Here is a 15,410-nt window from a genome sequence, read left to right on the forward strand (position 1 = left end):
CAAGTCTATGACCTGTCCAGCAGGCATCAGTGGTCCACATGGATCAGATATTATTTTGATCTTTGACCCGAACAATTATATAATTCGGGAGATGCCAATGTTTTGATCTAGTGAGCCAGTACCCGCTTCCGTGCCTGCATCTATGCCTGGGTTCACCCATTATCTCGATTCTGAGAATTTTTAAGTGCAAACTGAGCAGGCAAGTTATCAAATTTTACCTATGGCTTTATTTAAAACAGGACAGAAATAGATGGTGCTATTTCACAAAAGGGAGAGCAACAATGAGAACACCTAACTGCTTTCAAGTACTATCCTGTAGCCATTTCCTGCATACATTTTTAACTCAGCTGATGAGAGAACACCAACAGGAGAAAAAAGTAGTGTCATTTTTTTTTTAAGTGGAAAGCAGAATTTCCTGAAATAATTAATGATTCAAGCTGGAATTCCTAAACATGATTTTAAAAAGTCAACAAAAATATGCTCTGGATAGATGTTGAAAGCACAATTCTAGTTTCTGGCGTTAAGAGGATATTACATATTAATAAATGGGCATCTGATACATAGCATCTTACAAAAGATAAGGAATTAAATTGTTAAGATCAAACATACAAGATAAAATAAAGGCATGTCTGAAATTAAACCTCAAACCTCTTGTCAAAGAAAAAAGTTATAATTTGGGAGTATGACAGATAACATTTTTTCTAATCCTTTAATAGATCAGAGATCACTATTTAATAAAGAGTTGATGTCTCCTACAAAATTGCAGCTTGTTCGATATTTTTGGTGTTCTGATTAAAATGATTAATATTTCTCATACACTCAACAAGCAAATCCATTAGGAACCGAAACAAAGTTGCTCTCTTAAGACATAACGATTCATGGCTGCAATTGTTGCTCATGTTTTATCTGAGATTTCTTTAATCCAGTTAAGTTTTGTGATCAGAGATGCCATCTCTGCAATGCACACTATGTACAACAAAAAGATGGAATGAGACAAGATAGTAATTGCAAGGAAATCTAATCTGATTTCTTCAAATAAAAATCAAGATTATTAAAATCAAAGTCTGTCGAATGGACAAGTAATACGGTTGTTGATTTGTCTAATCTATAATTTTCCAGAGATGATCATTTCTGCTCAGCTGTCCCAACAATTCAATAACATCTAATGTATAAAGGAAAAACAAAGGATTCTGTGACATGAAAAATAAAAGCTACCCAACTGGCTTCAAATACTGGCAACCTACCTGAACATCAGTGAATGCCCCATTTGAAAAAGGTAGTTGCTTTTGTAAAGCAACTTTCCACACCGAGCTGCACAAGTGTAAATATTTTAAAGCAGTAGCATACTTTCTCCCAAAATGATCTTTGTGATTTAGAGAATGAGAGAAGAAACTCCTGCACTAGTTGGGTCTGCATTCTCAGGATGGCGGGTGTTTGGAACCATTCATCCTCAGAGTTGGCGGGGAATACTTCCCCACAGACTCTGACAGGCCCTCTGCCATTTCATGCTCAATTGAGCTTTGATTGGATGGAAATCCTGCCTTGGGGAGCTCTTGGCTAATCAGATTGGCCAACAGCTCTCGAGGCACCATGCTGCTGTTTGCCAGAAGAGGTACTACAATGCCGTGCCAAAGACCAACTCACAGGACCGCATTTCAATTATGCACCAGGGGCTTGAGGGGAAAGAAGAGATAGATCTGTGTGGGGATAGGCCAGTGCTCCCAGATTCCCGTGAAGGATGCCCGAATCTGAAGGGGCCTTCAGATTGCCTCCCAGAGAAAAGTATGAAATATCGAGGCTGAGTGGGAAAAGGTCCGGAAGTGGCCATTAAGTAGGAGTTGGGTGGGCTTCTCATCCATGGCCACGCCCATCCACCATTTTTAAAACAAAAATCACAATTGGTCAGGATGAGCGGCATTCCAGAGGGAATCCATCCATGCTATTTTACGCTCCCTTCCCCCCCCCATCTCCTGCCTCCGCACCTCAGAATCCACCCCAAAGCACAAAATCAACCTGCTGCCACTAGCCAGCTCCTGAAGGGCACAAAAATGTTTCCTTTTACTTTACTATTTACCAATCAAATTTAAGGGCAACCTTCAGGAATTCACTATAAAAAGGACACGGATAGCATGACCAAAAAAAAACAACTTACAAGTACACAGCTCCCATTTGCCTTCAAATTCTGCAAATACTTTTTGGAAAAAAACAAACTTTACCCTAATGTCTGTAGGAACAGAGAAAAATTTGAACTTTGTGCTGAAGAAACACACTTGAATAAGCTTTTGAATTCTATGCCTCTATTTATAAAACCCAGGATCGTGTTTGCCTTATTAATCATTTTCTCAACCTGTCCTGCACCTTCTATGATTTGTGCACATAAATGCCCTGGGTCCATTTCTGCACAAACTTTAGCACTGCACTTTAAAAATATTGTCTCCTCTCATTCTTCCAACCAAAAAATGTATCACTTCACAGTTCCCTGCATTAAATTTCCCAGATGCCCAGCCATTCCACCAGCCTGTACATATCCTTTTGCAATTTATCAACTTCATCATTCATAATACAAGTTGTGTGCAATATGTAACATTTTGAATTTATACCCCATACACCTAGGTCATTAATATGGATCATGAAAAGCAGTGGTCCTCATCAACTGGAGGAACACTACAGTACTGGAGACCCGAAAAATTAACCATTCACCATTTAGGCTTCACTTAGCCAACTTTGTATCTATGCTGTCATTATCTATTTTATTCCATAGGTTTTAACTTGAGTGCAACCTAGCCTTGCCAACAAATGCTTTTTAGAAATCCGTACAGACCACGGAAATTACATTACCCTCATCAATTGTTCTCTTTATCTCAGAAAGTTTTTTGGCTTTAGCAAATCCATGCTGGCTTTCCTAAATTAATCCACATTTGTCCAAGTGAATTAATTTGTTTTGGATTATCGTTTGCAAAAGCTTTATAAGTTTAAACTGATCGGCCTATAGTTGTTGGGTTTATCCTTGCAGCCTTTTTTTTGAACAAAGGTGTTACATGGGCAGCACGGTAGCATAGTGGTCAGCACAGTTGCTTCACAGCTCCAGGTTCCCAGGTTAGATTCCCGGCAGGGACACTGTGTGTTGAGTTTGCATGTTCTTCCCGTGCCTGTGTGGATTTCCTCCTGGTGCAGGGTTTCCTCCCACAGTCCAATGATGTGCAGGTTAGGTGGATTGGCCATGCTAAATTGCCCTTAGTGTCCAAAAAATGTTAAGTGGGGGTTGCTGGGATGGGGTGGATACATGGGCTTCAGTGGGGTGCTCTTTGTAGGGACCAGGTGGCCTCCTTCTGCACTGTAAATTCTATGATATGATTTGCAATCCTCCTATCTTTTGGCCCCGTGTCCAAGGAGAGCTGGAAAATTATGACCAGTACGTGCACAATTTCTACCCTTACTTCCCTCACTATCCTCCAATACATCCCACTGTGTGCTGGTAACTTATCAATTTATTACAGATTGCCTTTGCAATATCTCTCTTTATGAACTGTTAGCCCATCCAATGTTTCAACTGACACTGGTTTTCCATGCAGACACGGGGAGAACATACAAACTCCGCACAGAGTCCCTGTTGGGAATCGAACCTAGGACCCTGGAGCTGTGAATCAACTGTGCTAACCACTGTTACTGCGCTGCCCATGTAACACCTTTGTTCAAAAAAGGGCTGCAAGGATAAACCGAACAACAATAGGCCGATCAGTTTAAACTTATAAAGCTTTTGCAAATGATAATCCAAAACAAATTAATTCACTTCGACAAATATGGATTAATTTAGGAAAGCCAGCATGGATTTGCTAAAGCCAAAAAACTTTTTCTGAGATAAAGACGACAATTGATGAGGGTAATGTAATTTCTGTGGTCTGTATGGATTTCTAAAAAGCATTTGTTGGCAAGGCTATGACTTTGCATCTGTCCTGATCAAGGAAGACTATGGTGCAAAGTATTCATTTAATACGTCAGTCATGCCTTCTGCCTCCATGAGCCTTTTGGTTCCTAGTTGGCCCCACCCTTGCTCTTACTATCCTTCTAATAGTTGTATGCCTGTTAAAAGGATTGGAAGTCATCTCAGGTTCGTTTCAAGTTCTTTCTCAGATTCTTTTTCACATCTCTGAACTTTTTATATCAGCTAGGTTCACACTCTTTTATTACCAACCTAATTAATCTTCAGGTGTAATGGTGACTATTATTTAAGTCGAACCAAATAGATTGTCTTTTTCCAGTCCATGACAAACCCCCCTCACTTTAGCACTAATATCCCCTTTAATCAATATGGCCACCTCTCCTCTTTCTTTCCCAGTCTTCCTTACCAACTTTCACAGATGCACCATAGAAAGCATCCTATCGGGCTGCATCACAGCCTGGTATGGCAACTGCTCACCCCAAGACCACAAGAAACTTCAGAGAGTCGTGAACACAGCCCAGTCCATCACATGAACCCGCCTCCCATCCATTGACTCCATCTATACCTCCCACTGCCTGGGGAAAGCTGGCAGCATAATTAAAGACCCCTCCCATCCGGCTTACTCACTCTTCCAACTTCTTCCATCGGGCAGGAAATACAAAAGTCTGAGAACACGCATGAACAGACTCAAAAACAGCTTCTTCCCCGCTGTTACCAGACTCCTAAACGTCCCTCTTATGGATTGACCTCATTAACACTACACCCCTGTGTGCTTAATCCGATGCTGGTGTTTACGTAGTTACATTGTGTACCTTGTGTTTCCCGATTATGTATTTTCTTTTATTTTCATGTACTTAAAGATCTGTTGAACTGCTAGCAGAAAAATACTTTTCACTGTTCCTCGGTACACGTTACAATAAGCCAATCCAATCCAGAACACCTTTGTATCTCAGATTATTTAGTGCCCAGTCTTGTGATTTGAGGGTAATGTAATTTCCGTGAGCTGTATGGATTTCTAAAAAGCATTTGTTGGCAGGTCTCCATTATCACAACATCATATTCCCATGTGGCTATTTGCACCTGCTGCTCTACCATATTTACCATGCTTTGTGCATTTACATATACGCATTGTAATTTAGACATTATTGCACCTAAGGATGTTCACTTTAAGATCATAAGTTACAGCTGATAAAAGCCATCGAGCTCAACTATTCTGCATTGCTTCAAATTGATTCTTTGGTTTTCACTTTCAATCTGCCAACTTAAATTTTACTATTATTGATCTCCTTGGTTTAAGAACAGAGATCATATAGTCTCACTTTATGCGGATGACCTGCTCCTCTACATCTCGGACCCTGAAGTCAGCATGGAAGGGACCATGAAGTCTTTTTGTGATGCAAACTCAACCTGAACAAGACTGAAGTCCTCCCGGTGATCCCACAAGGGAGAGGGACAGAGCTGGAGGGACTACCGTTCAAGCAAATTCTGCTACCAGGGGTTCCAAATAGCCCACGACTGGAAACGGATCCAAAATGGAACCTGATGAGTCTGGTGGAGGAAGTAAAAAAGGACCTGCACAGATGGCACACACTCCCACTCTTGATGACAGGGAGAGTGCAGAGGTTAAAATGAATGTGCCGCTCTTCCTGCCCATATCCCTCCTGATCTACATCCCCAAGGCCTTTCCAACACAGTAGACATATTAATCATGGTATTTGTGAGTGTATTTGTGACTGGCCCTCCCAAATTTCAGTTTTACAACGGAGTGGCCACATTAAAGGGGGGGGGGGGGGGGGGGCGTAGAAGAGCTGACAGAGAGGTTCCAACTACATAAAGGGAACAAAGTGAGGTTTATACAAGTCAAGAACCTCACTCCGCAGGGAAACTACGACATAACCCCAGACACCAGGACACTCACTAGTTGAGGAGCTGTTGGATGCGGACAATGTAGGGAAGGGGAACTTTGGGGACCTATATTGACAGCTGTTGGAAGAGGTACACTCCCCCATGGACAAGACAAGGGAAAAATGAAAGTAAAAACTGGGCACAGACATGTGTGCGCGTGTGTGTGTGTGTGGGGGGGGGGGGGGGGGGGGAGTGACGACAACGGCACTCTGGATCGAAGCACTGCACAGGGTGAATGCCATTTCCAGTTGCCCAGGACTGAGCCTAATACTGCTAAATATGGTGCACAGAGCTCACCTAACCAGAACCCGAATGAGCAGATCCTTCTCAGAGGAAGAGGAGAAGTGAAAATAGTGCCAGGGAGGCCTGGCCAACCACACCCACATGTTCTGAACCTGCCCCAGACTTGTTTGGTTCTGGATGACATTCTTTGAGGCAATGTCCAAGGCATGAGGGCAAGGGTGGTCTTCGGGGTTTCGAATCAGCCAGAACAACTTAATTTGGGGGGGGGGGGGGGGGGGGGGGGGGGGGTGACGCCTTAGCCTCCCTAAATTCCCACTGAAGAATCCTGCATCAGAAACACCACCAAAAGCTGCAGACAGGCTGTCCGACCTGTGGGAGTTCCACCAACCGGAGAAGATAAAATTAGTCATCCACGGGTTGAAAGAACGCTTTCACAGGGCGTGGAAGCCGTCCACCAACTTGTTCCAAGATCTGGTGATAGCCAGCGACTAGTAGGGTGGTGGTGGTAGGCAGCACAGACAAGCCACAGATTGTAAAGGTAAGGGGGACAAAAGCTCATAAAAATGACGCGGGTCACAAGGGGCATAGCCGCAGGGGTCAAGCCCAAGAGAAAGCGGAAAGACAGGGGGAGCAGCAATACGTGGGGTAATACAAGCTTGGGCCATCGCTGGGCTGTGCAACTGAGGCAGATCGCCCAAATGAGGTCTGCAGCCGGGGGCAGGTTGGGAAATACATCTAGAAGTAAATATTTATAGTGATCTTTGTTTGTTTGTGTTATGTATTTCTCATTCTTTTGATCTATCTCTTTTGTAATTTTATTTCTCCTTGGTTGCTTTTGTTTGACACAATATACGATTTTGACACTTTTAATTTAATGTACAAACTGAAATGTGTAACATGAAAATGAGAAAAATCAATAAAAACATGAAACTCAGCCGAGTTCACAACGGCTTTCCCGATGCCGCGCGGCATCGGAGAATCGCGCCAAAGGTGACCATGAAGTTGTGAATATCTTCCAAACATTAATCCTAAAGTTTTCCTTAACAGTTGTTTAATTCTCTCAATTTAAACATTAGTGTCTGGGCCTCATGAAGGATAGTGAAACAGTTGTACAAAGATGAATTTTTAAACCAAGTGATCCCCTAATAACTTCAGGTCTGAGCAAATGGTGATAGGGGTTCGCCTTTAAACTTTGCAAATTAAATAGCGACGTGGCATCTTAATTTGACTAGCTCGATTATAGCAAACTGTTTAAAAATAAAAACATGCATTTGCTCATTTGATACAACAGCAAGGATTGTGTCTCAAGATTGATAATGTTCAATTTCCAAAACTGTGCTTTACGAAATAGAATTTGCTTTAAAAAAAAATCAAAATTAAAACCTAGTAAAGAAAAGGGGCGCGATTCTCCGCTCCCCATGCCGGGTGGGAGAATCGTGGGAGAGCTGGGCGAATCACGACACGCCGCCCTGGCACCCCCCGCGATTCTCCCAACCCCCCCCCCTCAAAATGGTGTGTCGCTGATTCTCCGGCCCGGATGGGCTGAGCGGCCTGACGTTCCCAACCTGTTTACGCCGGCGGTAACCACACCTGGTCGCTGCTGGCGTGAACATAGCGCGAAAGGTAAGTTTGGGGCCTGTGGGGGGGGGGGGGGCGGAGAGGGGATTGAGCACCACGGCCGTGCTTGGGAGGGGACTGGCCCGCGATCGGTGCCTACCGATCGTCGGGCCGGCGTCTCCAAGAGACGCACTCTTTCTCCTCCGCCCCCCGCAAGATCAAGCCACCACGTCTTGCGGGGCAGCGGAGGGGAAGACGGCAACCACGCATGCGCGGGTTGGAGCCGGCCAACCTGCGCACGCGCGGCTGACATCACTTAGGCGCCGCTGTTGCGTTATTTTCGGCGCGCCGCTTTGACACAAGCGTCAAGGCCCTGCGGCAGAGTTTCTCAAAATGCTGCTCCTAACCCCCCCCCCCACCCCCCGGGAGGGGCGGGGGGAGAGAATAGGGGGCGAGGAGCGGCCTCCGACGTCGCCATGAAACTCAGCCGAGTTCACAACGGCTTTCCCGATGCCGCGCGGCATCGGAGAATCGCGCCAAAGGTGACCATGAAGTTGTGAAAAACAATTGGTTTACAAAGTTCCTCGGGGAAGGAAACCTTATTTAACCCCTTATTCAATCTGGCCAGTTTGAACTCCAGTTCAAAGTGCAATTTGACTGACACTTAACAAGGCCATGTTAAGTCACCCATTACAAGAAGTGTTGGCCTTTCCCGCAACAGGATGATTTAAAAAGATACAAGAAATTAGAGAAATTTTAAGCGACTAAATATTTTCAGAGTCGTTGTGGACCTACAGAAGAAACTGTTGGAACTGGTCTAAATGGGCAAATACACAAACAGATGAAAAAGATGAAAACGTTTCAAGATACAACACAGCTTTGTAGCAGTTTTTTTTTTAAAGGATTAACTCAGCCTAATGTTTTGAAACATTGACACTAGTCCCTTCAGAAAAAAAGTGAAGCCACCTGCGAGGCGAGATGTATCCCAGATCATTAAGAATTTATCCAGATAATCTCCTCGACCAAAAGGTTCTACAGTATGATTAACAGATAAAAATTTAATTTAGTAGAGCTATTCTGGAGTACAACAACATCTGACCACCTTGTGACCGTGAGAAAGCTACAAAAATATCCTGAACTTTCTGTACCTTGGATTCCATTTAATCTTTTTGGCGATCTAAATGACCTAATTTTGTATAGAGTACAGAATTTCAATTTGTGATTACACATCAGTTTCAGCTTTTTCCAATATTAGTGCGTGTCACATTTAAAAATGCAAATAGCAGACATTACACATGTTTTATTCTTTAACAAATCTCCCAAAGCATATCTCCCAAAGCATTTTTCACAATGGGTCAGAAGTTATGCTGTTGCAAAGTAACAGGGACTTGTGCTTTACTTATAGAAAACAAGAACAACATTTATCGCGTACCTTTAACGTAGCAAAATTTATTCTTTCATTATAGAGGCACTTCACCGCAGCATTAAGCAAGTTTTAACACTGAGCCACACATAGGAGATATTAGACAGAAAAGATTCAAGTTTTATGACGTGTCGTTGGGACATGTGGACTTCGTACTGGAGGTTTACCTGCACTGAAATTCATATACCACATAATTCATTTGCGTGGTACACAGAACCTTTTGGCTCGACTACAGCATAGTGTTAGTGGAAAATATTACTGCCATTACTACTGTTTAGCAGCAGTATGAACCAGCTAGTTTCACCTGCTGCTCAAATGTTTAAGAAGCCTTACCATTAGACCAGACACTTCAGTGTCCAAAAGTGGTGGTCCATTTGAGTATGTGCAGTATACAATCAGCAATGATCTGATTATCCCAATGAGGATTATATCAAATAGCACATGTATTTGGCCGTTTGCAAGAGACAGTGCAGAATGTGCTCAACCAACCCATGCTTACAAAAGAAAGTGCATGTCTAACGTTCGATATGATTCAATGACGGTGCACTTGCTGAACAATCCAGAGTGTGCCAAGAATTGCAGTAACAACCAATTTAAGATAATTAGTTGAACTTGCCATGTGGCTCACTTAGCTTGCTAAAAGCCACATAGAGAACAAGTCCCTGTGTATGAGTCTAAGAAAACAAAACAAGGACAGTGTGCCTTTTGAATTAAAAGATAGGGATAATAATTCCCTGGTACATATGCCGAGGCAATGCCATAACAAGTCTGAGCCAGCTTGCCAACCAATCCGCATCTTTTTCTCATGAAGGATAGATTGTTGTCCCCTTAAAAATTTAACATTCTTTCCTGATGAGTGCAAGGGGCTGATTTAGCTCATTGGGCTAAATCGCTGGCTTTTAAAGCAGACCAAGCAGGCCAGCAGCACGGTTCGATTCCCGTATCAGCCTCCCCGGACAGGCGCCGGAATGTGGCGACTAGGGGCTTTTCACAGTAACTTCATTGAAGCCTACTCGTGACAATAAGCGATTTTCATTTCATTTCAAGTGACAAAGTGTTGACAGCATGACCCTTGTTTCAAGTAGTACTCTGTGCTACTAAGCTACAATATGAAATTAGAACCAAACTGCAAAAATAAATATATATTTACACAAAATCACAAGAGAAGTAGTAATGTTGGTGGCTCACTTCCTTACTGATCAGCAGTCAAATTTGAACTAGGGATCCACTCGATTCTTTATAGAACTATTCACTGCCTGCCCCATTTTCCAACAGTGGAAGGAGACACAATGTATAAAATAAAATCAAGCTAAGAAAGGCATCTTTAATGTTTTAAGACTACTAATGATTTTTGGGAAGGCATGTTTGTCCAATTAGTCCATGAGAAGTAAAGTATCACTCCCCAAGAGTAGCATTTGCTGTCCACTCCTATTTGTCCACGAAAAAGATGGCGGTGAGTTTTTTTAGGAACTCATGTACTATTATTAGAGAAGGAGTTCCAGGACTTTGACCCAATGAAGGGACTGCAAGTAAGGATGGTGCACAACTTTACAGCAAACTTGGAAAAGATATTTCTATGCTGCCCTTGTTCTGCTTCTAGTCAGTAGAGGTCATATTTTGGGAGGTTCTGTAAAAGAGGCCATGGCAAATTGTTGCACTGCATCTTGCAGGTGGCACCCACTGCCACGATGATGTGCTGGTGGTGGAGGGTGTGAATATTTAGTAGTGAGTTAGGGAGTCAAACAAAGAGGACTGCTTTGTCCTGGATATTGTCAAGCTTCGTGACTATTGTTGAAGCTGCATTTATCCAGGCAAGTGGAGCATATTCCATCACACTTCTGACCTGTGCTTTTGGTTGTGGAAAGGTTTTACCATGTTAGGTGGTGAGTCACTTACCCCAGAATATCTAACCATTGATCTGCTCTTATAGCCACAGGTCCAGCTAAGTTTCTGGTCAAGGACAAAACCTTCTACCCCACCTGAAGGATGCTGATCATGGGGGACATTAAGCAATGATTGGGTGAGCACCAAGCATTTATATTACTCACCACAAACAAAGTACGATTTTCTGAACACAAGATTCAAAATGTTTAAAATACAATTATCTTAGGTTACATCTTATAGCAAATATGCAAGTTTGACATATAAAAATATTATTGGAAACTATTTGTTACTCACTTCAATTCACCAACATGCCTAAGCACTTCTTGCTGGTATCGCACAATATTATCAAGCTCTCCTTGAGGGAGCTAAAACAGAAAAAAAAACAGGAAGTAATCTTTAATAGGGCAGCAATGTAACATGTAAAGCAGCTTTCAAAACAATGGTTTTCCCACCTCAAAATGTACCATTAGTATAAATTTCTAAAAGAGGTTTTAAGTCATTAAAACTCATGTTCAGATGTGGTTGAACAGGTACATTTTTCCATTATAAATATGTAAATCTGCATATATTAAGCGAAAGTTACTTGCAAAATGTCATTAATTACACATTCACACCCAATGGAAGTGCTGCAGCAGTGCAAAGAATTAGAGTGCCAAGTTTCCATTATAAACATAAATGGAGGAAACTTCAATGGAAATTTTTAAAAAATGCATCAGTTCAGAATGGGCACTAAATCATATGTCTGCATCATAGTCCAATTACCCACGCCCCCAAATCACCCAAAAAAACGGTCTTGAACTCTTATATTAGAGTAAAGGGATATTTGAAGAGAATCAACTTTATTTTAGGTAATAGTGGATATTTTAGGAAAAGGTAATTCTAGACAGTGCCACAATAGCACCAACACTTTTTACATTTTCTACAAATGTTATAGACCATTGACATGCTTGGCAGACTGCTTATAAGCCTCATGATATCTCATTCAAATATTTATACTGATACAACACAAGCACCTTTCAGGGATCTTTTTGCTTATTTTACAACCTTTCAAGAAAGGTCTCCTCAAATTGTTTTCAATCATTTTTGTAAAACAAAATATTGCTTTTCACAGATGCTTTCATAAGCTGAAAGAAATACTTTTCACCTCTAACCAAGGTCTTAAATCTTAACTAGACCATTGGAATAAGTGGCATTTCACCTCTTTGGTGAAAGTTTTGAGAAAAGCTCACATCTCTAAATAGGCACTGATGCACGCCACTCAAAAAAAGTCGATAATCAGTTTAAATCTGAAAACTCAAAAGCGGTTACAGTATAAGGATATCTGGTCTGCAAATGGAAATGATTTGTTGATGAAATAAAGTTAACCAAGTTGGAAGCTTAGCTAATTTGCTGGGCAAGGGCCACATTTGGCACCCCAACGTCTACAGAATTTAAACACGTTGTTACCTAATGCTACTCAGGACAGCAGAAGAGAGAAGGAAGCACATCATTTAAAAACAAAGAAAAAAGCTGATATTAATGTTAAAAACATTTCCTAACTCAAACCTCACACCAAACTACGAGAAAACTAGAAATAAGAGACCATGATTTGCACATTTTTGTAATGGGAGTTCAAGTTGAAGATTTCAGTTTTGCAGAATATCTAGACAATAGGATAAGCACTAATAGGACATTTTTTAACAAGTTTTTTTACTTTGTACCAAATCATCCCTTCATCTTAACTTCAGAAAAGTATCACAGCCCCATTATACTGGGAATGTTCTCATTTTCCAAACTAGCCATTTTTATAGGCTAGTCCTAGCTTCACAGCCAAATCTGTCAATCTGGGCACAAAATACATTTTCCCCAACCTGCTATCCACAAGATCAGAGTTGAAGCCGATACCAGGAAAACAAATAGTCATTTGGTAGTACAGAATGAATATAGCTGAAGGAGACATTTTGTCAAAGCTGCGTCTTGCACTCATCAGGACAATCACAAGAATATCATTGGTTAAGAGAAACAGTAAATTTATACTGTACAAGAGGTGGTTGCAGATTGATTGACAAGTGTACTCTGATTGGTAGAGGTCTTTCCACAGAGAATGCAGTCAATGGTGACAGACAGTTAATTGTCAGGCAATATGGGGCAGCACGGTAGCATTGTGGATAGCACAATCGCTTTACAGCTCCAGGGTCCCAGGTTCGATTCCGGCTTGGTCACTGTCTGTGCGGAGTCTGCACTTCCTCCCAGTGTGTGCGTGGGTTTCCTCCGGGTGCTCCGGTTTCCTCCCACAGTCCAAAGACGTGCAGGTTAGGTGGATTGGCCATGATAAATTGCCCTTAGTGTCCAAAATTGCCCTTACTGTTGGGTGGGGTTACTGTGTTATGGGGATAGGGTAGAGGTGTTAACCTTGGGTAGGGTGCTCTTTCCAGGAGCCGGTGCAGACTCGATGGGCCGAATGGCCTCCTTCTGCACTGTGAATTCTATGTAATATGACTAACTGGTGTATTGCTCTGAGGAATGAACCAGCATACGGCTATCACTAACTTTGTTTAGTAATCTCCATGGCAATGCACCCATCAATCAGCACCCTTTTCTCACAAAGTATACAAGTTGTTTCCTCCAATGTTGGCATTCTTGCAAGATTAAAGCTTCAACAAAATGTATTCTTTCAGCAATAATACAAATTATAGAGGAACATCTTTGCAAGAGTGCTCCCACTGAGTCGATGCCGAAAGCTTACCTCTCAGCCTTAATATCCTTACTGCGGCAAGAAATCGACATATTGCTTTTAGTTTGAACTCAGCCATATATTTCAGTACTTACCTGCCCTGCTTGTGGTGCAGTATTAGTCCCCCTCTTTGACATCTCCTCTGTCACTAGGGAGACATACCTCCTTTGCTCATCCAGAATCATGCTGAGTTGTCTGTTCAACTGTTTAATTTCAAGGTGGATACGGTTTTGACCTTCAAAGATTTGTCTCAATTCCCGCTCATTCACTGTTTCAAACAAATCAGCTACAGAAATATAATAAGTGAACTTAAGTTGGATTTCAATCACTTTAATTTACTGAGCATTTGTCAGTTACAAAACTACCTATACTTACTACAAAACATACCCAATTGGGGAACCACACTATTCAGGAGTACATCATTGGCAGTATGTGCACATACTGCCAGTCATTATCCAACCATTATTTTTAATGAAAATCATGGACGGCATGCTCTTAAATTACTAATGAATGCTCTGCCAGAAAACAAAATTAGCCCTCAGAACTGAAAAACAAAAGTTAAAAAATAAACTCCTTTCCAAAGATTAAACTATTTCTACAATAACATTCCCTTGCTCACTATTGGATTGAAGTTCTACATTCACAAACTAGGAATAGATCGCCAATTACCCAACCATGCAAAAGCTGGATTCCCTTTAATAAATTCCTTTGTTGAGCTGCTCTTGCGACAGTGAATTTATATCCTATAGAGCAAGTAGTTTCCAAATATGGGCGGCATGGTGGCGCAGTGGTTAGCACTTCTGCCTCCCGGCTCCAAGGTCCCAGGTTCGATCCCAGCCTGTGTGGAGTTTACACATTCTACCCGTGTCTGCATGGGTCTCACCTCACAACCCAAAAGATGTGCAGGGTAGGGGGATTGGCCATGCTAAAATTGCCCCTTAATTGGAAATAAAAAATTGGACTCTAAAATTATTTTTAAAAAAGTAGCTTTCAAATTAATTCCCTGGTCAATCCAGTTAGTAGATTTTACCTAGCTCAGTAATAGTGAAGTGCAGCACTATGGCTCTGTGGGTTAGCCCTGCTGCCTCACGGTGCCAAGGTCCCAGGTTCGATCCCGGCTCTGGGTCACTGTCCGTGTGGAGTTTGCACATTCTCCCCGTGTCTGTGTTGGTTTTGCCCCCACAACCCAAAGATGTGCAGGGTAGGTGGATTGGCCACGCTAAATTTCCCCTTAATTGGAAAAAATAAATTGGGTACTCTAAATTTTTTTTAAAAGCTCTGTAATAATGCTAAATTGGAGTGGAATTAAAGGGGAATGTAAAAATGTTCCAAGTTTCTGATCACCATCCCTGTAAGGGTGTGAACATAGGCAAAGACCAGATGCGGCAGGGATCTCATGCTGCCTTCTGTCAAAGAGCTTGTTAATTCTCATTTCACGAAGTAACCCTCAAGTGTTTAATACAATGAAAGTATTAATTGTGCTATCAGTGCCGTGAAATTACACTTGGCTTCAATCATTACCAATATAACCTGAGTGTGTGACAGTGCAAAGGAACAAATCCAGGGAATGAATGTAATATCATAACTCAATCTGATATGTACACGAAGAAAGGGGACCAGACAAGGTTATAATTAATACAAGTGACACAGAATTGTCTCATGGAAATTCTACATACTATCGTATTAGTCTGAAAATGCAAACCAAGCATTTTTGCCCACCCCTCGTTGGAGGAGAGGGGAATTAA

General features: G+C 41.9%; 1 protein-coding gene across 2 annotated transcripts in view; it reads right to left on the bottom strand.

Annotated features, from left to right (window-relative positions):
* The window catches only part of lman1 (lectin, mannose-binding, 1), a 55,294-nt gene that overhangs the window by 13,901 nt on the left and 25,983 nt on the right, over window positions 1-15,410 (bottom strand). For both annotated transcript variants that reach the window (XM_038790606.1, XM_038790607.1), the window contains exons 9-10: window positions 13,761-13,951; window positions 11,247-11,317 (exon numbers count right to left, since the gene is read on the bottom strand). In XM_038790606.1, the coding sequence (XP_038646534.1) occupies window positions 11,247-11,317; window positions 13,761-13,951 (262 nt within the window). The remainder of the gene's footprint in view (window positions 1-11,246; window positions 11,318-13,760; window positions 13,952-15,410) is intronic.

The sequence above is a fragment of the Scyliorhinus canicula genome, chromosome 3 (genome assembly GCF_902713615.1).
Source record: "Scyliorhinus canicula chromosome 3, sScyCan1.1, whole genome shotgun sequence".
Lineage (NCBI taxonomy): Eukaryota > Metazoa > Chordata > Chondrichthyes > Carcharhiniformes > Scyliorhinidae > Scyliorhinus > Scyliorhinus canicula.